The sequence below is a fragment of the Carassius carassius genome, chromosome 28 (assembly GCF_963082965.1).
Source record: "Carassius carassius chromosome 28, fCarCar2.1, whole genome shotgun sequence".
NCBI classification, from domain to species: domain Eukaryota; kingdom Metazoa; phylum Chordata; class Actinopteri; order Cypriniformes; family Cyprinidae; genus Carassius; species Carassius carassius.
Window position 1 is genome coordinate 14,742,966 of NC_081782.1, and position 24,180 is coordinate 14,767,145.

The 24,180-nt window shown below is 40.7% G+C and overlaps 1 protein-coding gene across 1 annotated transcript; it reads left to right on the forward strand.

Annotated features, from left to right (window-relative positions):
* Positions 1–427: 427 nt before the first annotated feature.
* On the forward strand, positions 428–12,486 carry LOC132108044 (alpha-2-macroglobulin-like). The gene is made up of 34 exons (XM_059514502.1): positions 428–576; positions 758–938; positions 1,050–1,206; positions 1,852–1,904; positions 2,015–2,035; positions 2,391–2,556; positions 2,883–2,967; positions 3,045–3,162; positions 3,267–3,387; positions 3,475–3,584; positions 3,673–3,840; positions 3,936–4,169; positions 4,279–4,491; positions 4,592–4,741; positions 5,251–5,385; positions 5,548–5,617; positions 6,355–6,442; positions 6,762–6,987; positions 7,058–7,184; positions 7,262–7,383; positions 7,482–7,533; positions 7,614–7,697; positions 7,784–7,960; positions 8,060–8,135; positions 8,294–8,450; positions 8,541–8,615; positions 8,695–8,857; positions 8,952–9,145; positions 9,227–9,439; positions 9,556–9,674; positions 9,907–9,988; positions 10,153–10,245; positions 10,338–10,443; positions 12,196–12,486. The coding sequence occupies exons 1-34, from the start codon at positions 491–493 to the stop codon at positions 12,234–12,236; spliced, it is 4,263 nt and encodes a 1,420-aa protein (XP_059370485.1). The 5' UTR covers positions 428–490; the 3' UTR covers positions 12,237–12,486.
* The last annotated feature ends 11,694 nt before the right edge of the window (positions 12,487–24,180 follow it).

Below are 24,180 nucleotides of genomic sequence, written 5' to 3' on the forward strand. Positions count from 1 at the left end.
TGTGTGTGTGTGTGTGTGTGTGTGTGTGTGTGTGTGTGTGTGTGTGTGTGTGTGTGTGGTTTGTTCATATGATGATGATGTGTATATTTTACCATTTTCTGTAGGGTGTGTTTGATAAAAACAATATAAAATAAAATCTAAAAATAAATAAAAATGTTCTCTTATAATGGCAACATAAATTCATCATAAACTTTGAGTTGTTAAACCGTCAAATGTTTTGTAAATATCTGTATAAGTATTTATTACATAATGTGTCATTTATATTTTACTGCATAAATAATTATTTTAATATTTACTGTAGCACAGATGTATATTTCAGGTTTTAGTAGTGCTTATATTCCACAGGTTTTCAAACGTTATTGCCTACATGCATGGTTGAATCATTAATCAAGTTATCAATATAAATGTTTTGATGGCCCACCTTTAGCATGCGACTCCTTTTATAAGAGACGGCTCAGTTTATGTCAAGACCTGGATATCACTCGTCATCATGGATCTGAACATTAGCCCCTGTTGGAAACAGCTCCTTCTGTTCTCTCTCCTTCTTGTCTGTGTCAATGGACAAATGTCAGGGCCGTAAGTAGTGCTTCTATAAAAATTAAAAAATTAATATATAAATCATCTTGACGCTTTTTCTCATTTAAAAAATGGGCAACTAAATCAACTCATTAACTTTGATGTTTTGCAATAAAATCCATTTCAGAATAAAAAAAACGTACTACTCAAAATGATTGAATGCCTTATCATATCTTTACAGATCTTTCACAGTGACGTTTCCTGCAGTGATCGAGTCAGGATCTGAGGCCAGACTGTGTGCAAGTCTTCTCAAGCCCAATGAAAGCCTTGTCATGAACATTTATCTGGTTGATGGTGATCAGAGCACTTTACTGCTGCAGGAGAAAGCTGAGGAAGAGTTTCACCGCTGCTTTAACTTCAAGGTCTGCCATCAGCACATTACAATAAATATATTTGTTTCATCATAATTAATCTAGTTTTTTGAGATGGTCTGTTTGCAGAGGTTGTGAATACATGATAATATTTCTCATCAGGCTCCTCTGATAGAAGCAGAATCTGTGCAGAAAATGAAGGTAGAACTTCAAGGAGAGTCTTTAAAGATGTCTGAAGAAAGAAAAGTCATGTTCAGACCTTACCATCCTCTGACCTTTATCCAGACTGATAAACCCATCTATATTCCAGGACAGACAGGTGAGCTGTGAATTGTTCAAAGTTTTAAAAAAGGTGAATGCTGATGTCATCATATGCCCTCCTTGACAAAGTGTCAAATGTGTACGGTGTAAAACGATGCAGTGCTTATAAAAAAAAAAGGTGCCCAATCGCGTGCCTCTTTATTTTCGAGCTTCGGACAGTCACTGATATACCGTGCATTGTATAAACAGTCGTTTTAGCTTTTGAGATAAAAAATGTCAAATGTTGATGGAAAACACGCAGGAAGAGTATGTTTTATTCTTATCTTTTTAGTCACCATAAACGTCCATCCAGGAAAACCTGATAGTACAGTCTGCAATAAAACGAGGATGTGCAGAGCGGGAGCCGTTGTGTAAACAGGTCGTCATGCTAGTGTATTCATGCAGTCAATGACACTGACTCCACAAAAAGGCAAATAGAACATTAAACTCAGGACTTAGAAATGCACAGTGTGAAACGTAAGATAATGAATATAATCTTGAGTGAATCATGAGCATCGAAACATTTTAAGCAAGATAAACCAAGATTCAATTCAGGACAAACTGGATTGTGCAATCAGGATTAGCAGTCCATTAGATCTGAAATATTGGTTATCACAATAAAAAACATTATAATTATGTTTGTCACACATTTTTGTTTTCACAGTGAATTTTAGAGTTGTTACCATGGATAAAAACTTTTCACCGCTTGATCAGAAGGTCGTGTTTTATTTATCTCATATTTTTAAATATGTTCAACACACAAACATGTTGGCTTTTAGTCATGTAAGTTCTACAAATTATTTAATTACACTTTGCTTTTCTTACAGTATAGTACAGTGATACTTGAGGTAAGAACACAAAACCTCCTTCTGTATTCATGACAAGCACAACACTGACTTTTATTTTTGCAGTTATTGTGTTTTCCGTAATTATCAATGTTGCAGAGTATTTTAACACTGTTGTGGGTTGTTTTTCTTTTTTGCGGGTTTAAGTGACACCAATACCTGACATAAAATACACATTTTTTGGCATGTGAGTTTAAACCAGCCAAAAATCTTTATTTTATTTAAAATAAAATATTATAATAATTTTAGTTTTATTGTGAAAACCTGGCAACCCTGGTAATTATGTATTTTTTATTTTTTGGGCAGAATATGTGTACTTGGCTGTTACTAACTTCACTTTGTGTTTGGTATTAAATAGGACAGTAAAGGTAACAGAATTGGTCAATGGACAAATGTTTCTTCAACAAGGTGGATTCTGCAGCGTTCTTATGAATTAAACCCGGAAGGCTGTCAAGGAATGTACAAACTGAAGACTTACATTGGTGACAGGATGATCTCACATGATTTTGAGGTGAAAAAATATGGTAAGTCATAACAAATCATTTGCAGTATTTGCATGGGACAAGTTTCATAAAAAAGGTAGCACTTTATTTTACAGTCCTGTTCCTCATGTACATACTATGTACTTATTATAGTAATTACAATAACTATGTAATAACTAGGTACTAACCCTGAACCTACCCCTAAACCTAACCCTACCCCATGTAGTTACCTTGTATTACCAGAACTTTCTTAGATAAATACACTGTAAGTATACTATAAGTACATGTTAGTACACGTACTGTAAAATAAAGTGCAACCAAAAAATCATAATGCGATTAATAATAACTATAACTTTCTTCCTCTGTAGTTTTGCCTAAGTTTGAAGTTACTGTGACAGCACCGAAGACAGTGAGTATAGATGATGAGTCAATGGCAGTTGAAGTTTGTGCAAAGTAAGTAGCATCTTTACTTAAACATATTAAAAGTAAAGATGCTATCTTTCCATCTTTGACTTGTACATGTTTTACAGATACACATACGGGCAGCCTTTATCTGGTAAATCATGGGTGAAAGTGTGTCGTGATATTCAACGCTTCTCTTACTGGGGTGATATACACAGTCCAATATGTGTGAATGAAACCACTGAGGTTTGTCAGTGCAGTACCAAAAGTGGCATGTGGCATTTATTTCCTACATCCAAATTATGAAATTACTCTAAGGTATTGTGTTTATGTTCATTCATTTCCATTAGATGAAAAGGACAGGCTGTGCCATCCATACCTTAGATCTATCTGCCTTTTTAAATTCAACATATGAGAATCAGCTGGAAAATTCTCTTCATGTTGAAGCAACAGTGACAGAAGAAGGAACAGGTGAACTATTAATTACTGAAATGAGTTTTAAAATCTGATTTCATTAAAATGCAAGTTTCACACTCACCATCTATTTGTATTTCACAGAGATCACCATGACAAAATCTGGAACTATTTCTCTCACTTATGAAATCGGCAAATGCACACTTACTGACCTGCCCAAAACATATGAACATGGATCAGTTATAGAAGGAAAAGTAAGTCTAAAATCAGGTTGTCTCAGTTTAACAGCATTAATTGATATGTACAGAATCATTTATTCCTTTAAAATCTTATTTTTAACAGATCAGACTCTCAAATTTCAAAGGCGCACCAATACAAAACAAAGTGGTTTATCTTTTGGAGGGAACCTGGTCCTCAAAACTGCTCCTAAATCTCACTACAGACAGTGATGGACTGGCCAGCTTCTCTCTTAATACATCTAGTCTTCCTAAAGAAGACATTACTCTGATGGTATGACAGTTGCTGCTCATCCAACAAGTTTTTGATCAGTTAATGTTTTGATTACATGAAAATATTGGCACATTCTTTTTCTTTTTTTTTTTCAGGCAAGTGTGTATCCAACGTTTCATTATCATGGTTACAAAACACCATACTTCTCTACGGACAGAAAAACAGTTAATCTTTTCCGGCCTGCCACTCCATACACCCCATCATTAAGTGAACTGATTATAGAAAATATTGAGCAACCATTAAAGTGTGATGCTGAGTTTACAGTGACCATCAAGTATTATTTTATTGGAGAGACTGCTAAAGACTTCAAAACTGACATTGTCTATATGGTGAGAATGTGCAGTATGTTCATTGATACACTGTTGAAATCATTGTTTGTTAACAGTATTAACTGGCTGCACTGGTCAGTTTGTCATTGGAGTGTCATCTATCTGTCAGGTCTTGTCCAGAGGAGTGATCGTTCATCATGGATATGAGAAGGTTGAAGTCAAGTCTTCTAATGGAGCAGCAAGTGGCACAATGTCATTCAAACTGTCTGTTGGTGCAGATCTAGCTCCTGCAGTGCAGCTTCTGGCCTACTGTGTTCTGCCCAGTGAAAATGTTGTTGCTCATAGCACAAAATTTGATGTGGAAAAATGTTTCAAAAACAAGGTATGAAAAAAAAGAAAAAGAAAACCCATCTGCCTATTTACACAATCACGGTCATTCTGATTTAATACTGAAATGACTCACCCTACTGTTGTCATCACAGGTTTCTCTGCAGTTTTCTCCTGCTAGAGCAGTTCCTGGTGAGAAAAACACTCTTCAGCTCTCAGCTCAGCCTGGTTCACTGTGCGGCCTCAGTGCTGTCGATCAGAGCGTCCTGATCCTGAAGCCAGGAAAACGTCTGGATACAGACAAGGTGTAAAGGCTTTACGATGCTATTGTCTACTATGTTCATCATCATTGTTTAAGGGTTTAAATTTTGATACAAAATAAAGTGCATCCATTTCATCATAAAAAGTACTCCACATGGCTCTGGGGGGTTAATAAAAGCCTTCTGAAGCAAATCGATGCATTTGTATTAGCAAAATATCCATATTTACAACTTTATAAACCGTAATCTCTAGCTTCCGCTGTCATACATGTCTTTACGAAAGAGTGGCGTTTTAGCGGATGATGTAGGATGTAGGTAAACACAGAACGTGGAAGCACAGAGTAGAGAGCAAAACAAAACACTGGTCACAAATTAGAAGATGGAGGATTTCGATATAAGCCAAGAGATGACTGTTTTTCTTCTGCTATAATTACAAACTAGACTAGCAGAGAGACTAGCATATTCTGGAATGCCACTCTCTCGTGAACATGTGTACAACAGTTAGTAGACTCTAGAGATGATGGTTATTTAGTGTGGATGTGCTCTCATCACAGATCTTCAATATGCTGCCAGTACAATCAGTATCAGATTATCCTTACAACGTTGAAGATAAGAAGGAGTGTCTGGGATGGCCGGTTGTGAATCCCCGTCAAGCTGTACTGACAGACAAAGCCTATGAATCCTTAAAGGTAACAAATGGATTAATATGTGTAACTGCAGTAGATTAGGTGAGTAACTACATGCATAAATATATCAATGCATGTGCTTAAAATGCCTCTTAATCTGAGAGCTACAACTATTTTTTATTTATTTTTTTCTGTTACATGTGGTTCATCATTGTTGTTGGACAGAGTGTGGGTCTGAAAATGGCAACAAATTTGGCTTTGCGAGTCTCTCTGTGTCAAATACATATTGTCTATAGTATGTCAGGTAATATTTGTTACTGTATATATGTATGAGTTCATTCAGACATCCATTTGCTATCAATAATTTAATATGACTGGAATTCACCATTATTAACCAATTTTTCACTGCAAAAGCACATATGTATAACTCTTTATTTGTTTTGTGATAATTGTGAAAGTTGTCTGATCTGTAAAATCAGAAGTTTTCAAAATTTGTGACATCAAGGAACTGCTCGAAAGAGCTGCACCACCCAAATTGTAAAGGCCCATTTATTATGTGAGAAAAGTGTAAATGTATGAAGATAACATGTTTAAGTTTAGTTTACTGGCTTTTATATTCTTATTTTACTTATTATTATACTTTGGATTATGTTGACAGTGTATCTGTTTCTTCACACTATTTGATATGTTAGATGTACAAAGCTCACTTACATTTTTGTTAAATTAAACTTTTTTATTTATAAATTATTAGGCCCCATGATTTAAATTAATAAGCATATAACAAAAGAAAACTTGAAATAAATAGTTACAGTATAAACAATAAAAGATATTGTAGGGTTAATGTTGTGAAAACAATACAGTTTAGATATTTCAGAAAGTATATAAGATACAAGATACAAAATTGTGATTTTGTACAGTATTTGTGTACAAAATTGCTATATGTCCTGATTCAAGTGTCACATCTTTACCTGTGCTTTATTTCAGTTGATAATTCTGAAATGGATTGGAATATGAAGGGAGGGAGAGGGAGAGGGAAGGAGGGAGAGGGAGACTCTTCAGTTGAAGTGACAGTTCGTACTGTCTTTCCTGAAACATGGATTTGGCAACTTGCTCCAGTTGGGTTAGTGACAATATTGTCAACTGTCAACATCATTTAATATCATATAAAAACCACAATAACTGTAATGCTTCTCTTGGCACTGCACATCTGAGTTTTTGTTAAGAATACATAAATTCAGTTGTAAACGAATATGTGAATTGGACTGTTTTGGATTCATATAAACAGAACTTTCATTGAATTCATTCAGATTGATGAAAATTAGACAAACTAGAGACCTACTGTGAATCAGATTACCAGTGTTTTATATCTGTGCTGAATGTTGTAAAAGCAAAACAGCATATTAAAAGGCCAATCAAATACTCGTGTAATATCAACACAGAGACTCTGGATCAGCTCAGGTTCCTGTCATGGTTCCTGACACCATCACCTCTTGGGAGACGGAGGCCTTCTGTCTGTCCTCCGAAGGTCTGGGTCTGGCTCCTCCTGCTCAGCTGACAGTTTTCCAGCCCTTCTTCCTGGAGCTCTCTCTGCCTTACTCCATCATCCGTGGGGAGATCTTTGAGCTGAAGGCTACTGTCTTTAACTATCTGTCCAAGTGCATCATGGTGAGACTTCAGACTCAGTCTTATCCAATCATATCAAATATGCCACTAATCATGTGTGTTTGATTGACAGGTTAAAGTGATTCCAGCTCCTTCCTCAGACTACACTCTCAAAGCCTTCTCTGAGGAACAGTATTCATCCTGTCTGTGTGCTAATGGAAGAAAAACCTTTAAATGGATCCTCACTCCTTCTGTTCTTGGTGAGTTTTCTAGTCTGAATCATTGTTTCTCGGTGTTTGTGTATGTTTGTATCTTCACAACATGTCTTGTGTTGTAGGAGTCTTGAATATTACAGTCAGTGCAGAGGCTGAGTCGTCCCAGACTGTGTGTGACAATGAGATTGTGAGCGTGCCAGAGAGAGGACGCATTGACACAGTCACACGAAGTCTGCTTGTACAGGTCAGCCCATGTCAAACAGCTCTCAGACGTCATTTCTTCATGATCCTAATGCTGCTCATGTCAGTATGATGTGTTGATGTTACTGTTTTATGCTGCAGGCTGAAGGAACTGAGAAGACAGAGACCTACAGCTGGTTACTGTGTCCAAAGGGTTTGTCTGCAGACAATATTTAGCATTATAGTGTTTCTCTGCTGATCACTGATATGTGTTTCTGTCTCTCTGGTTCATAGGCGACAGTCTCACAGAGGAAGTGGATCTGAATCTTCCTAAAGATGTTATAGAGGGATCAGCCAGATCTACTGTTTCAGTCATTGGTAACATTGACATACACAAGCAGAAATGAGGAGTTTGAGTTTGTGATTCTAAAATGTAATCAGTTTCATTGGTGTTTGGTTTTTAGGGGACATACTGGGTCATGCACTGACAAATCTTCACGGATTACTACGGATGCCGTATGGCTGTGGAGAACAAAACATGGCTATTCTTTCTCCCAATATTTACATTCTGCAGTATCTGGAAAACACAGAGCAGCTCACTTCAGCCATCAGAGACAGAGCCACTGGCTTCCTTAAGAGTGGTGAGAGAAATTAGTCAGGTCAAGAAAATAAGTCTAGACACTTTTGACGTCAGACACACTTAATCAACCTAAACATTTAATCACTATCAAACTTAACAGGATACCAGAGACAACTGAACTACAGACATACTAGTGGTGGATACAGCACATTTGGACATGGAGATGAAAATACATGGTAAATATTTGTAACTTTTTATTCTCACTTTTATCGAAATAGTTACAAAGTTAAAATAGTAAGCAGATAGGTGGTATTTATTTGTAATATTTTATGTACAGATTTAATCAACTAAAACAACTAATGATATTATTTAATTTATAACTTTAAAACACCAGGTTGACTGCCTTTGTCCTGAGGTCTTTTGGCAAGGCACAGAAATACATTTTTATTGATCCACAAATTACTCAGAGTGCAAAGAAATGGTTAATAAGCAGACGGGATTCAGACGGCTGTTTTATCCAACAGGGAAGACTGTTCAACAACAGAATGAAGGTGTGCTATTGGTCACTAAACATTATCACAGAAACAATCTATATGTAACAAAAATGTTTTACTTAATGTTCCTCTAATATAAAATTGCAGGGTGGAGTGAATGATGATGTGACTATCACAGCCTACATTACTGCCTCACTACTTGAACTAGAAACTCCAGTCACAGTAAGTTCATCTACAGGAAACACAGTATAAACTCAGAAAAATTACGCTCCCAGCTGCTGTTTCTCTGTTTTTGTTTCAGGACCCTGTCGTCAGTAAAGGTTTGTCCTGTTGTAAGTCCGTCATTGAGGATGTCAAAAACACTTACACCACTGCTCTACTCGCCTACACCTTCAGTCTGGCTAAAGACACAGACACTCGACAGCAGCTTTTCAAGAAACTGGAGGATGTTGCTATTTCAGATGGTAAGATATTTGTTTCTGATGACTTTCTGTTGTCCTATATGACTATACATTTTTATAGAGTTACTGGTGTCTCTTTTGTCCATGTGTCCTAAAGGGTCTCGTCTCCACTGGTCTCAGTCTGCATCTGCTGATGACTCTGATTCTCTGGCAGTGGAGATCAGCTCATATGTGCTGCTAGCTGTTCTCTCTGCTGATTCACTCACTTCAGCTGATCTGGGCTTTGCTAACAGGATTGTCAGCTGGCTTGTGAAGCAGCAGAATGCCTATGGAGGATTCTCCTCCACACAGGTGACTCAAACTACTCAAATCAAACACTTGATTGCTGAATAATGGGTAAAAGACACATTACTGAACACATTTATTTCTCAGGACACAGTGGTGGCTCTTCAGGCTCTGTCTTTGTACGCTACCAAAGTGTTCAGCTCTGACGGCTCCAGCACAGTGACTGTACAGTCAGCAGCAGACACTCACCACTTTGATGTCAATCAGGACAATAAGTTACTGTACCAGGAGAAGCAGCTGCAGGACGTCCCAGCCAAATACAGCATTGAAGTGAAGGGCTCAGCCTGTGTGTCTGTGCAGGTCTGTAGTATATTCAGCTTCATTGACTCAATCTCTCTCTTTTCTTTCTTAGCATTTTGCTGCTGTTCTGTTATGATATGATTCTTTTTTTTTTTTTATCATGTTGACTCTCTCAGGTCGCTCAGTTCTACAACATCCCCACTCCTACTGAAGCTAAAACACTAAGCATTGATGCAAAGATTGAGGGAGATTGCAAAACACTGGGACAAAATTTCCTTTTAAACTTCACTGTCAAGTAAAAACAGATTTAGATTTTTTTTATGGCTACTGTTTCTTTTATTATATATAGATACCTCTTTAGTGAATGCCTAAAATCATTGACAATCTGAGGTGTAAAATTCTGTTGTACAATTCTGTAATTGCTTGGATAACATTTTAATGCATTTGCTAGTTTAAGTGTATAAGTTGTTCTCTTGTTTCTTTGTGTTGTTAACATTAAATCAGGGCAGTACATTTATCTTTTTAAGATATCATGGTCCCCAGGAGACGACTAACATGCTCATTGTGGATATTAAACTTTTATCAGGATTCACAGCTGACACATCATCGGTAAGTTTAGGTGTATAAAGTTATTTTGCATTAAGAAGACACACACTTTTTACACATTTTTACTACTGCTATTTTCATTTTAGCTTTACTTTGCAAAAACTGAAAAAAAAACACTTAGTCATCATCGTCATATTTTCATATTAGTAATTCTATTTTCCCTATAGCTTACAACGTCAATTAGTTCGGCAGTCCTTGCTCAGAACTATGTGGAGCGAGTTGACACAAAAGAAGACCATGTCATAGTTTATTTAACAGAGGTAAGTAAATAATAACATTTATATAATTAACATGTATTCAATCATTTCCATGACTGGTCCTGTGTAAGTATTTTTTGTTTATCCTCCTGAAGATTCCAAAACATATTTCTATGAATTACAAGATGCAAATGAAACAGGTTCTTCCAGTGAAGAATCTCAAGCCAGCAGTGGTCAAAGTGTATGATTACTACCAAACAAGTAAGATTTTATTTTAACATTCAGAAAAATGGAAAGGTGATGGTGTGCCGTTTAAAGCACTTTTTATTAGATAAATAACAAAACGTGTAATTCCCAAACTTTTTGTTTTTATTAATATTATATCTTTTTTTTATGTTGTTGACACAAAGCCATGCTGTATTATTTTGCCATCAATTGGCGTCTTCAATTAATTAATCATATTACTCACTATTGTCTAATTAAAGGTCATAGTAACCACTAACAAATGTCATGACTATTTTCATGGTAGATGTATTGCACTGTCTAGTAAAATGTTTATTTATATATATATATATATATATATATATATATATATATGGGTTCATATATATTTGGACACTGACACAATTTTCTTAATTTTGAGAAATAAGCTTTCATTCAAGGGGTTGAAAACAAATATGAAATGCTTAGGAATTACAACCGTTTTGATACACAAATGTAATTGGACAAACAAATATAATCATAAATAATATGTAAAAAAAAAAAAAAAAAAAAGATATTGTATTTGTTGAGAATCCTTTGCTTAAGCCACCAGAGACTGGGTTTCCTCTTTGTGATGCCTTTACTGAAGCTGACTTCAGTTGGTGTTTGTTTGTGGGTCTTTATGACTTTGTTTTGTCTTCAGCAAGTGAAAGTATGCTTTATTGGGTTGACATCAGGAGATTGACTTGGCCGTTGCAGAATATTTCACTTTTTTACCTTCAAAAACTCCTAGGGATGCATTTGCTGTATGTTTTGGATCATCATCCATTTGTACTATGAAGCACTGCCCAATCAACTTTGCTGCATTTGTCTAAATCTGGGCAGACAGTATATCCCTTTACACTTTAGTATTCTTCTTCACACTGCTCCACCATGTTTCACTAATGATGTTGTTTGCTTTGGATCGTGAGCTGTTCCAAGCCTTCTCCATTCTTTTTTTCTACCTGTTATTCTGGTACAGGTTGTTCTTAATTTCAGCTGTCCAAAGGATGCTTTTCCAGAAGTTGGGCTTTTTTGGAAGTTATTTTTTTTATTTATTTTTTTATTTTATTTTGACAAGTCTAATTCTGGCCTTGTTTGCACCTTGTGGTGAGCCTGCTGTATTTGATCTGGTGAAGTCTTCTCTTCAAAATGTACCAAACTGTTGATTTGGCCACTCCGAATGTTCTTGCTATCTCTCTGGTGGATTTGTTTTGTTTTTGCAGCCTGACAATTGTCTGTCTCACCTGCATGGGGAGCTCATTTGTCTGGATGATGGAAATGCAAATGGCACACTTAAAATCATTTACAGACCTTTTACCTGGTTAACTGATGTAGAAATAACTAAGAAATAGCCCACATCTGTCTGTGAAATAGCTTTTGAGTAAACTGTCCAATTACTTAAGCTCCCTTGTAAAAAAGGAGGAGGTTCATATTAAAGAGCTGTAATTGCTTAACCTTCACTTAAGTTTACCTTCAATACAATTGTGATGAGAATACCCTCAAATTAAAGCACAGGGAGTGCACTTTAAGCCCAAATTCATTATATAACTGTAACTTGAATATGTTTTGGTCCACAGCTAAAATGATAAAAATTGTGCCTGTGTACAAAATATATGGACCTGACTGTATCTACATACATACACTATGTTTAATGAAAATCTGTTGCAATTATGCATGTGAAGATTTGCTTTACTACAGTGAGAAACTGTACAATGAACCAGACCAGAGCCTTCTATTAACTTGTGTCTTGAAATTACCTTCTTTCTTTAGGTGATCAGTCGGAGACAGAGTACTCCTTCCACTGTCAATAAGGTCAAGCATTTCAGTCCTGCAGCTCATAGTATAATGACACAGAATACAAAATATCTTTTTAATACTGTATGAGTAGTTATTCTTAGTGGCATTGTTTGATTTCAGTTGCAATTTTATGTATGCTTTTATATGTGTACTCAGTGGCAGCAGGCCAGTCACAATTTTATTTGTAATTTGTTCTTATCTTTTAAAATAACTTGTTTGAACTTATTATGGAAAATAAAGATTTTAGAGATTTTTCATGCATAAGGAGTCTGACAACAGCCTGCACTCCACATAGAGATCTTATCTCACCATCATCGAGTGTGGGGGGGGGGGGGGGGGGGGGGTTGATTCAAGGTCCTGGACCTCTCTTGAGCATTAAGAGACCCCCGTTAAGGCCCAAAAAGTGAACTTGGGGAGTTTTCCCCTGGTTTTTCAATAAAACCATCATAATTGAATTGAATAATTGATAAATGCAATTTCAACTATTTCTGAAGTGCTTCTTGTTGGAAAGCAATCTTAACAGAATGTTTTTCTGTTGGACTTTTTTTGTTTTTATTTTTTGGTAAAACTTGTTAAATTATTAAGCAGTGACTCATGTAAAAAAAAATAATTATTTGTGTTTTATGTGGTGACCACTGGAAGGTGCGCTGGACATATATTTTAAATTCCTGATTTGTTCCCTGACATGATGCTTGTTGCAAAGCAAAAGAACAATTTTCACGCAAGTTTGTTGCATTCAAGGATTTTTGTGTCTATATTTAAAATCAACACTTCTTTTACAAAGAACACAACTTTCTCATATAACACACTGAAGCAGTTCCTGCATAGATTGCAATATCCATTCTCGATCCATCGATTTCAACTAATTCAGCACCACCCTCATGGACAGCACCTGGTAACATCACACGTAAGAAGGTATAGTTTGTGGGAAACACGTAACCTCCAAAGGTATAGTTTGAGGGAAAACGCCTAAAAAAGGTATACCTTTTTTAGGATATACCTTAAGAGTCTTCGTAGTGCACTAAAAGGCAACGTTATGGGGAAACACACACCAGTGATAAAATGTATTGTGACAGACTTTGTCTTCAATTTTCTCCAAAAACTCTAAAGTAAAACCCAGTTAAAGTTGACACAAACAGAGTCATGGTCATCTGGAAGAACAACGTATTGAAAGATTCATGTTAACTCTGAATTAATTGGCTGTTTAATTATCAAGAAATGCTCAATATAATAATGCTTTTTGTCAGACATTACATTTAAAAAAAATTCTAAATTCTACAGTAAAACCCAGTGAAAGTTGACACAGACAGTGTCTTGGGTGTCCTGAAGAATAATTTGTTGAAATGTTCATGTAAATTCTCAAGACATTTTTAATCTGTGTAAATAATCAGTGTTATAATGTATCTTAACACTTTATTTTTTCTCCAAAACGACACAGTAAACTGTATATTTTATCATATGCAATATTAATATGCTTTTTCTTGTTTTGGGGCACATTTAATTAATTACAGCTGAAATATATGTCTTCCTCAGCTTTTTGGCCATTTCATGTATCTGTACCCTTATTTCACAAATAGGCCCTGTCCCAAATGGAACACTTTATGTGCACTTGCTGTCTGCCAGACTTGGACAATGGCCGCTGGGTGCCCATGAGACCGTAGGGTGTCCCGTTTCTCATTTAAGCTTTCAGAAGGGTGCTCACAAGTGCCCCCTTTGCGACTTTTATGCACTCTTGATCCACACTTCTGGCAGACTTCTACCTGACAGCAAGAACAGACTGGGACCTACAAACAGTCACTACTGTTTCACAATATTACAGCAGTCCTATCACATTTATGGCAAATAATATTACAAAACCCATGATGACCCTGCTGAAAGACAATAGAAACAATCACAGGAATTTGAATGATTTCCACTACTAATACCACTAAAAACATTACAAACCAACTTTTAAAGCATTAAAACTATTAAATGGTTTCCTGTAGTATGTTTTGGGACATGTTACATTATGATTTAGTGGCTTTAACAAAAGAATAATCACCAGTAGAGACCAACAGGCTCCATTACAGTTTCCATTAAAGGGGTCATATGTTGTTGATAAAAAAATTAAAAACATTATTTGGTGTAATGCAATGTGTTTATGTGGTTTAAAGTAAAAAAATAAATAAATATATATATATTCTATATAATAAAAATTATTGTTGCAATTATGTGGCAAATTAACTGTTTACCAATAAAAGACTTTATTGGTAAACAGGGGATTAATCTGAATTTCCGCTATGTACATTAGTCTAAGTAGAAGCGACCCGGCCCGCCGCTCCTTAAATGTGTACTAAACGATTTTTGAAAAGACACTTTTGACCGCAGTGTCTGACCGAGTCCCAAAACACACTTGTAGCCAATCAGCGGTAAGGGGGCGTGTCTTGTCCTGATAGCGAGAAGACAGCGCTCAATTTGAGTGCACAGGACGCATATTACATTACATTTACACTTAGCAGACACTTTTATTCAAAATGTGCATATTAGCAGATCGACTACAGATTGAGAGAGATGGCAGATAAAAAAGAGGGTTTACAATCAGGCAAGAGGCAGGACCCGTGTAAATATCGGGCAGCTTTCCAGCGGTGGAGAGAAACATCTCGGTTACGTATGTAACCTTGGTTCCCTGAATAGGGAACGAGATGCTGCGGTGACGTCACCACGTATGGGAACACCTTCGGTGTGACGAATGTCTGAAGCCCTATACCATCCCGCCAATCCTATTGGCCAAATAGCGCGTGGCACCGCCCAGTCATGCGTAGGCATATATATACCTGGTGCCGCGCGCCATTTACCTCAGATTTCATGACGAGAAGGGAAGAAAACTATCAAGGTACGGCACGGCCAGAACCGCAGCATCTCGTTCCCTATTCAGGGAACCAAGGTTACATACGTAACCGAGATGTTCCCTTTCATAGGTCACTTCGATGCTGCGGTGACGTCACCACGTATGGGAACGCTATACCATCACGCCTGACGTACCTGATAGCTTGGATCCAAGGAAGCATCTGCTCAAGCGGAGAGAACCCGGGAGCCAGGGGCCATCCTCACATCCAGACTGTAAGACCTGATAAAAGTGCTCGGTGAGGACCAGCCTGCCGCAGCACAGATATCATCCATAGAAGATCCACTGAGAAAGGCTTGAGAAGAAGCCACTGCTCTTGTGGAATGACCTTTTACTCCTAAGGGCGAAGCGAGCCCGCGCGCCTCATAGGCCAAGGAAATAGCCTCCACCAGCCAATGGGACATGCGCTGTTTCGTAACTGCATGGCCCTTATTCTTATGTCCAAAACAGACAAACAGCTGGTCAGACTCACGCCATGGGGCAGTGCGATCCACATAAGTCCTCAACGCCCTCACAGGGCAAAGACTTAGATCTCCAGACTCTGTCGCAGCAGGAGAAAAGGCCTCCAGGACCACCTGCTGAAAATGAAAAGGATTAGACGCGACCTTAGGAACATAATTAGGCCTAGGTCGCAACAACACTTTCACAGAGCCTGGTGCAAACTCCATGCACGAGGGTGAGACAGAGAGAGCCTGTAAATCCCCAACTCTTTTAAGGGAGGATAAAGCCATGAGAAGAAGTGTCTTCAGAGACAGGAGCTTATCCGATACAGTTTCCAGGGGCTCAAACGGATGCCCTGACAAACCCAGTAACACAATGGATAAATCCCATGAAGGAACTCGCACAGGGCGGAAAGGCCTCAACCGTCGCGCACCCTGTATAAAGCGAGAAACCAGTGGATGACGACCCACTGAAACACCACCTATATGCTCATGGTGAGCTGAGATAGCTGCCACATAAACCTTCAGGGTGGCTGGTGTCAATCCCTCCGAAAAACGGTCTTGAAGAAACTCCAGTACTGAAGCCACAGGGCAGTAAACTGGATCCACATCATGAGTTTCACACCATGTCATAAACAGTTTCCACTTGAAAGCATATAAGCGTCTCGTAGAAACTGCTCTAGAGTTCAATATAGTCTCGGTAGTTTCAGCAGAAAGACCGGGACATATCAACTCACTCCGCTCAGAGGCCACGCCCACAGGTTCCACAGATCTGGTCTGGGATGCCAGATCCGTCCCTGTGCTTGCGATAATAAATCCCGTCTGAGGGGAATCTCCACCGGAGAGCCCGCTAACAGATTGATGAGATCCGCAAACCACGGCTGTGTGTGCCATCGCGGAGCCACCAGCAACAGCTGTCCCACTCTGTCCCGCCGTATTCTGCATAATACCGCTGGGACTAGCCGAATCGGAGGAAACGCATACAAGCTGGTCCTGGGCCAGCTGTGAGCTAGCGCATCCAGACCCAGGGGTGATGGAGGGCTTAGGGAGAACCATAGCGGGCAATGCGTAGTCGTGCTCGACGCGAATAAATCCACTTCCGCTTCCCCGAAAATATGCCATAGGTGATTCACCGTTTGGGGGTGTAATCTCCATTCCCCTTGTTCCAGAGTCTGCCTGGATAATAAATCCGCTCCGAAGTTCAGTCGTCCGGGGATGTGAACAGCCCGGATCGACAGAAATTTGTCGTGAGACCAAAGAAGAATCCGCCTCGCCAGTCTGCACAGAGGGCGAGAACGTAATCCTCCCTGATGGTTCAGATAAGCCACGACCGCAGTGTTGTCCGTTCTGAGAAGCACATGACGGCCGGTCAGTAGACTCGAAAAATACTGGAGAGCCAGAAAAACCGCCAGTAATTCCAATTTGTTTATGTGCCAGCTGCGTTGTGCCGCTGTCCACACTCCGTGGGCTGGGCGCCCCTGACAAACAGCTCCCCACCCGGTCAAAGACGCGTCTGTCGTGACAGTCTCTCGGGAAGCACAAATTCCCAGCCGAACCCCGGTGAGGAGAAATTCGGCTGATGTCCATTGCTTTAACGACATCACACACCTCCGCGTCACCGAGATCGTTCGATGCGGAGAACAACGGGGTGAAATATTCTGTCGTTTCGTCCACCACTGAAACGGGCGCATGTAAAGCAAACCCAGATGAATCACGGGAAGCGCCGCCGCCATTAGACCTAGTAGTCTGAGGCACAGTCTCACTGTCACTGTGTGACCCGCCCTGAAGTGCTGAACGCATGACGTAATCGACTGAGCGCGCGGGACAGAAAGCTTTGCTGTCATCGCGCGAGAGTCCAAATCTACTCCCAGAAAGGTAATCCGTTGAGAGGGGATTAATACACTCTTCTGGAAGTTTGTGCGTAAACCCAGGCTGTGTAAATGATTTAGCACAATATCTCGATGAGAGTGTGCTTGAGTCTGAGAGTGCGCTAACACCAGCCAGTCGTCCAGATAGTTTAACACACGGACGCCCCGGAGCCGCAACGGGGCCAGAGCTGCGTCCATGCATTTTGAGAATGTACGGGGAGCTAGCGCTAAGCCAAAGGGAAGAACGCGGTACTGATACGCTTTGCCCTCTAAAGCGAATCTGAGGAACTTCCGGTGTCTCTCGATGATCTGAATATGAAAGTAGGCATCCTTCAGATCGATCGTGACAAACCAGTCGTTTGGTTGAATCTGAGACAAAATAGATTTTACCGTCAGCATCTTGAATTTGCTCGACCTGAGTGCAAGATTTAGACGGCGTAAATCCAGAATGGGTCGTAATCCGCCGTCCTTTTTTGGTACCACAAAATAACGGCTGTAAAACCCTGACTCCATCTGAGAGGGGTGTACTTCTTCTATAGCCCCTTTGCTCAGTAGAGCTAACATTTCCTGTCTCAGCACCGCCATGTCCATCGGTTTCATCACCGTGGAGAGAATTCCGCGGAAAGGGGGCGGGCCTTTCCGAAACTGAATGGTGTATCCGTGACAAATTGTGCGTAACACCCATTGAGAAATGCCGGGCAAGCGTTCCCACGCGGCCCGAAACAATATTAGCGGTTTCAACATGTTCGTTTCCTGCAACGCTGTTGCACACATAGGAATGTCCGGGCACGAAAGACTCATGGTGTTCGTGCACAGGGGAAGTATATGCAGAGCAGGCGTTGTATCTCGTTGTACGTAATCCTGAAACGTGTCCACGGCAGGAATTAGGCCAACAGATTGAGCATCGGGCTCTGCCGCTAGCGAAACAGCGGCGGCTGAGCGAGCCGTCATGACGGGCCGTTCGATGAAGACCCTTTGAAGCGCTCCTCGAGCTCTGAAAACTGGATCGTGCATAGTGTCTAAGGAAGCGATTGGTGTTACAGTTGGCTCCAATGCTGTTCGAGGCGCTGTTTGCGGCGAAACAGTCAGGGTTTGAGCGTGGGGACTGCAATGAGAGTGTTGGATGCGCGAAAGCGGTCCAACAGCGCTCTCTAGCGGAGGGCACAGTCCCTGGCAGGCAGCGAAAAAATCAGGAGCTGCTGTTATGTGCCCGAGGGCGAGAGGCCTTGGCCGTCGAACTCAGGTTCAATCTTTTTCGCTGGCGTTGTTGAGCCGGTGGAACAACCCTAGGGCCCCAGTCCTTGCGAGGGGGCGCCATAGGTGAAGGCTCTTCCCGAGAGGGCACTTGCTGGCGGTGAGAGGAGGTTGAGCGAGAACGCGCGGGCGCCTGACGGCGTTCAACCTCTCTGGGTCTGCGGGGAATCAGCTGGCGGAAAGCGGCTGATTGTTGTTTCGCTGCTGTGAACTTCTCCACCACTGAAGTGACCGCCTCTCCAAATAAACCGTCCTTAGACACAGGGGCATCCATGAGGAAAGATTTATCCTTTTCCTTTATATCGGTGAGATTAAGCCAGAGGTGGCGCTCAACCGTAATTAATCCAGCCATGGAACGGCCCACTGCTCGAGCAGTATGTTTGGTAGCACGAAGCGCCAAATCAGTAGCTCGCCGTAGTTCCTTGACCGCCTCAGGTGTAATGCCGTCCCCCTCGTCCAATCCTTTTAACAGCTCCGCTTGGTAGGCCTGAAGGATCGCCATGGAATGAAGCGAAGCAGCCGCTTGACCAGCGGCCATATAGGATTTTCCCACTAAGCTAGACGTGACTCGACACGCCTTCGAGGGGAGGAGGGGGCGGGACTTCCACGCCGCGGCCGAATTAGGCGCAAGATGTTCGGCGAGAGTCTCTTCTATCGGCGGTATCGCTGTATAGCCGTGACTCGCCATGCTCGAAATGGTGGCGAAATCCGCGGCCGCAGCGTTCGTGATGCGCGCCGCAAACGGCTGTTTCCAGGACCTCGAAACCTCCTGGTGGAGGTCCGGGAAAAAGGGTAAAGGCCTCCGGGGCTGCGCAGGTGTCCGACTAGTTAGAAAACGGTCATCCAGCTTCGAAGAAGGTTGGGCCTCGGCCTTCTCAACCTCCCATTCCAGCCCCAATGTACCCACTGCACGGGAAACCACATCCAACAGCTCACTGTAGGAGGGGGAAACACGCCTCTCCTGTCCACTAGGAGGGAGAGGGCTCGTGTCGGCCGCGAAGTCCTCGGACCCCGAGGCCGCAGTGGAAAGAACGTCGTCATCATGGCGGTCACAACCGAAGGAGATGGCACTACATGCCCCCGGTGTGGGCCGTAAATCCTCACAGGAGAAAACGACAGGTTCAAAAGTTTTCCTGTGTATTAGGGTAGGGGAGAGCGAACGATGTGGAGAGTAATTTTCCATCGCTGAACTGTCCTCGAGCTCCATGTCACACGTGTCACCCCAAGCTATCACCTCGTGCGGTGCCTCGGCAGTCGCAGAAGTGGTGTGGCGGGGGTTAGACACGGCGACATCGGAGAACACATCTACCCTCGAGCGAAGGACCCTGAGTCGCAGGCCATCGCAATGGGGGCATGAAGAAAGGCCGCTAAGCGCCTCCTGTGCGTGGTGTAAGCCTAGGCAGACTACGCACCTGTCATGAGTGTCCCCCTGAACGATGTACCTGGTACACGGGTCCTTGCACTTCTTGAAACTCATCGCGTCCGCGGAGAGGAGTATACTGCTCGTGACGATTCGCTGAGAACGCGAGACAATAGGGCACAGAAGATTCGCTTCGTACTGAAGGAATGAAATCTGAGGTAAATGGCGCGCGGCACCAGGTATATATATGCCTACGCATGACTGGGCGGTGCCACGCGCTATTTGGCCAATAGGATTGGCGGGATGGTATAGGGCTTCAGACATTCGTCACACCGAAGGTGTTCCCATACGTGGTGACGTCACCGCAGCATCGAAGTGACCTATGAAAGGGAACTCAAGGATTGGGAAGGGCTCGATTCGGACGCTGAGGTTTCTTTGTTTCTTTTTGATAGGTGATTAACGTTGATTTTGCGTTGTTTCACACAACTTATCCATGTTGGCTTTTGTTTCAATACGCTTGTGTGTCATCTTCGCTTGTTTCCGCAATCGTCGTTGCCATGGTTGCGCATGTACGTGTGGGGTGAGGATTTCAAAATAGAGCATCACAGTCCCGCCCACAGCCCGAGAGAGCTCTGGTGCCGGAAGTAAATTTCCCATTAATTTCTCCCATTGACTTTCGGAAAAATCCGTATCTAAAGAGTTTTAGAGCATGTGTGAGGATAACCAGCTACGGCTGAACTCATAAGCATATAACATATCATTTCGAGTGAAAAAATTAAGAGAAAATCCAAAAAAAGTCAAAGGTACAAGACTGTGTACATATTTTCATTTTGAGTGCAGGAACTACTCATCCCATAAACCACCGCGCCTCATTGAATTCGACTGAAGCCACAACCGCGAACGAGCCTTTTGAGCAACTTCCAAATCTGATGATGGCCGCTCGCGCGAACTTTTTCCTCCAGTGAATTTACAATCGTGTAAATAAATAGTGTTTTATATAGGTATTGTGTATTGATTTTTATATTTATCATCGTGTATTTTATATATTGTGTGCGTGTGTGGAAATTGTTAACAATAACGTCAGCAACATGGTGCAGTGCTTTGTACCTGACTGCAATCACCACTCAGTCGTCAACACATGTCATTCACCACTCAGTCGTCAACACATGTCATTGCCATTACACAAATGTTCAGTAAATGCACAAAAAGGTATGCCTAGGCTAAATATTGTTTTGACAGTGGCATTGTGGGCAATGAAGTACTTAGGCAAGACATTGCGAATAAAAGGCATTTATATCAAAACAAGGTTAGTGCCCCATGATCCTTTTGCATTTATAATTGGATATACTATCGCTTAGTACAGCCGTAGCTGGTTTTAAGTCTACCATGTATGGTTACGTTTTTATGGCTTATACCCCAAATGTCAATGCAGAAATTACATAGAATTTTTACTTCCGGCACCAGCTGTGGGCGGGACTTTGATGCTCTATAGGGGCGAAGCACGGTGGTCGAGAGAGCTCAACGTGCTGCAACTTCACAAAACACGTTTAAATAGAAAAAGCACCAGCAAATTAAGAAAACATCTTCATCAGTTTGACAGCACACGTGCTGCAAATACTCACAACACAAACAAAATTACCCCAACAAAAAGAAAATTTAAATAAGGTTTTTATTTTTGAGTATTAATTGCCATTTGTATAACCATTAGTTATACAAATAACATGGTTAAACTATGGTTAGAGTAGTAAATCCATGGTTAATTTGTTAATGATTACAGTAACATTTTTTTTTTGCTTTTTTATATCATAAATGTATTTATTAATTAATTCATTTCAATAGTAAAACCATAGGCTATGTTTAGTTTTTGTGAGGTAAGTTGTAAAAGTAAGTTAGCCAGCTTACATAACCTTTCACAGTTACAGTAATTGTGTATTTAGTCATCTTATTTAGGCTAATAATATTTTTTTAAAGCTAGGGAATCTATGAATAGGATTGTTAAAATAAACAAAGGTCTTTTCATTGATAAATAATGTCCCAGCCATGTTTGTCACTTTACGGTTCCCTTAAATATTACATTTCTTTATTTGTTTGTATTGTGAGTATTTGCAGCACGTGTTGTCAAACTGATGAAGATGTTTTTATAATTTGCAGGGATTTTTGTCATTTGCAGCACGTTTAGCTCTCTCAGCCACCGTAGCAGGTCCTGTTGGGGTATGGGTGTGTTTGTTTTGGTGCTAAAGAATCGGGTCAGGGCAGATGCAGGCTAAAGCGCAATAATAATCTAACCATTACTTTGTACCCACCTTCTCACTACACGCTGTTCTGTTGTCAAACACACGACAATGGTGCTGCCACTGACATTTATGTTCTCTGTGTGTGTATGTGCTATGACTCTTGACCCCGGGTCCTACGAGGAGCTGGTAGCTGCCTCAATTGTGCCTGTAGCGGTAACTATAGCGATCTTACACAGGTGCATCTCCAAAAATTTGAATGTCATATAAAAGTTATTTATTTTTTGTAATTTAATTAAAAAAGCTAACTTTCTTATATTCTAGAATCACAGACTGAAATATTTTAAGAGTTTTTTGTTTTAATTCTGATGGTGACTTCCAGCTTAGAAAAATTAAAACTAGGAAACTTTGAAAGAAAAAGAAAAATTAAAATCCAAAGTAGGTTTAATTATGCACTCAATACTCAAATACAACCCGGGCTTCAGTGTGGCATGAAGGCAATCAGTCTGTGGCACTGCTGAGGTGTTACTGAAGCCCAGGTTGCTTTGATAGCGGCCTTCAGCTCCTCTGTATTGTTTGTCAGATGTTACTTATCTTCCTCTTCACAATACCCCATAGATCCTCTGTGAGGTTCAGGTCAGGTGAGCTGGCTGGCCAATCAAGCAGAGTAGTATCATGGTCAGCAAACCACTTGGAAGTGGTTGTGTCACTGTGGGCAGGTGCTAACGTCCTGTTGGAAGAGGAAATCGGCATCTCCATAAAGCTTGTCAGCAGATGGAAGATGGAAGTGCTCTCAAAATCTCCTGGTAGATGGCTGCATTGACTCTGGACTTGATAAAACACAATGGAGCAACACCAGCAGACATCACAGCACCCGAATCATGTCTGACTTGAGAAACCTCACACTGGACTTTGGATTCTGTGCCTCTCTAGTCTTCCTCCAGACTTCAGACGTTGATTTCCAAATGAAATGCTAAATTTACTTTCATCTGAAAAGAGGACTGTGGACCACTGAGCAACAGTCCAGTTCTTTTCCTCCTCACCCCAGGTGAAATGCTTCAGATGTTATTCTCTGGTTCAGGAGTGGCTTGGTTTTAGGATTGTGACGGCTGTACCTCTTTTCCTGAAGATGTCTTAGTGTGGTGACTCTTGATGGACTGACTTCGGCTTCAGTCCACTCCTTGTGAAGCTCTCCCAAGTTCTTGAATCAGCTTTTCCTGACAATCTTCCCAAGGCTGTGGTTCTGTGATCTTAACTCTTAAGATCTGTATCTTTTAATTTACTTTTCTAAGGTTGAGACCATTGTACCAGTTGCCCTGAGACAATAGAAATGACACCAAACATGACTGTAAATATCACTAGCATTAATGCAGAATATTATACTATTGGCAATTCTGAGTGAAACTAAGTGGAGGGAGTGTGATGGTGAGGTGTGAACTGCTAGGTGTGGTGCATCTTCGATGGCACCGTTATTTATGATGGAGGGTATTCAAGAGAGTGTTCAAATGTTAATTATCAGGAAAGTCCTTTAGTTTCTTAGAGAGAAGTCGTCCCTCAGTCCAGACGGTCTGGCTCCAGTCTTACAGTACATAGACAATATATTAGTGTTCTAAGAAGCTTTAGTAATTTTGCATTAACCCTCTGGAGTCTGAGAGGCGTGAATCTTCTCAGACCTTAAAATGGTCACACACAGTTTTTTCTTCTTCTGCTAAGTTTTCTGTCTTCCAGATAAGGATGTGCTCTAGAAAGCTTCTAAGGTCACCCTAAGCACATGCCAGGCCCTCGGCCTTAACTTTCCATTCACCAAAGATTTTCCATTCACCTAGGATCTCAGCTGGTGTCTCTCTTAGCTTTTTTTTTACTTTCCACTGGGAAGAAATAATCACTATCAAGTCAGAACGTCTTTGGAATTCATCATTCT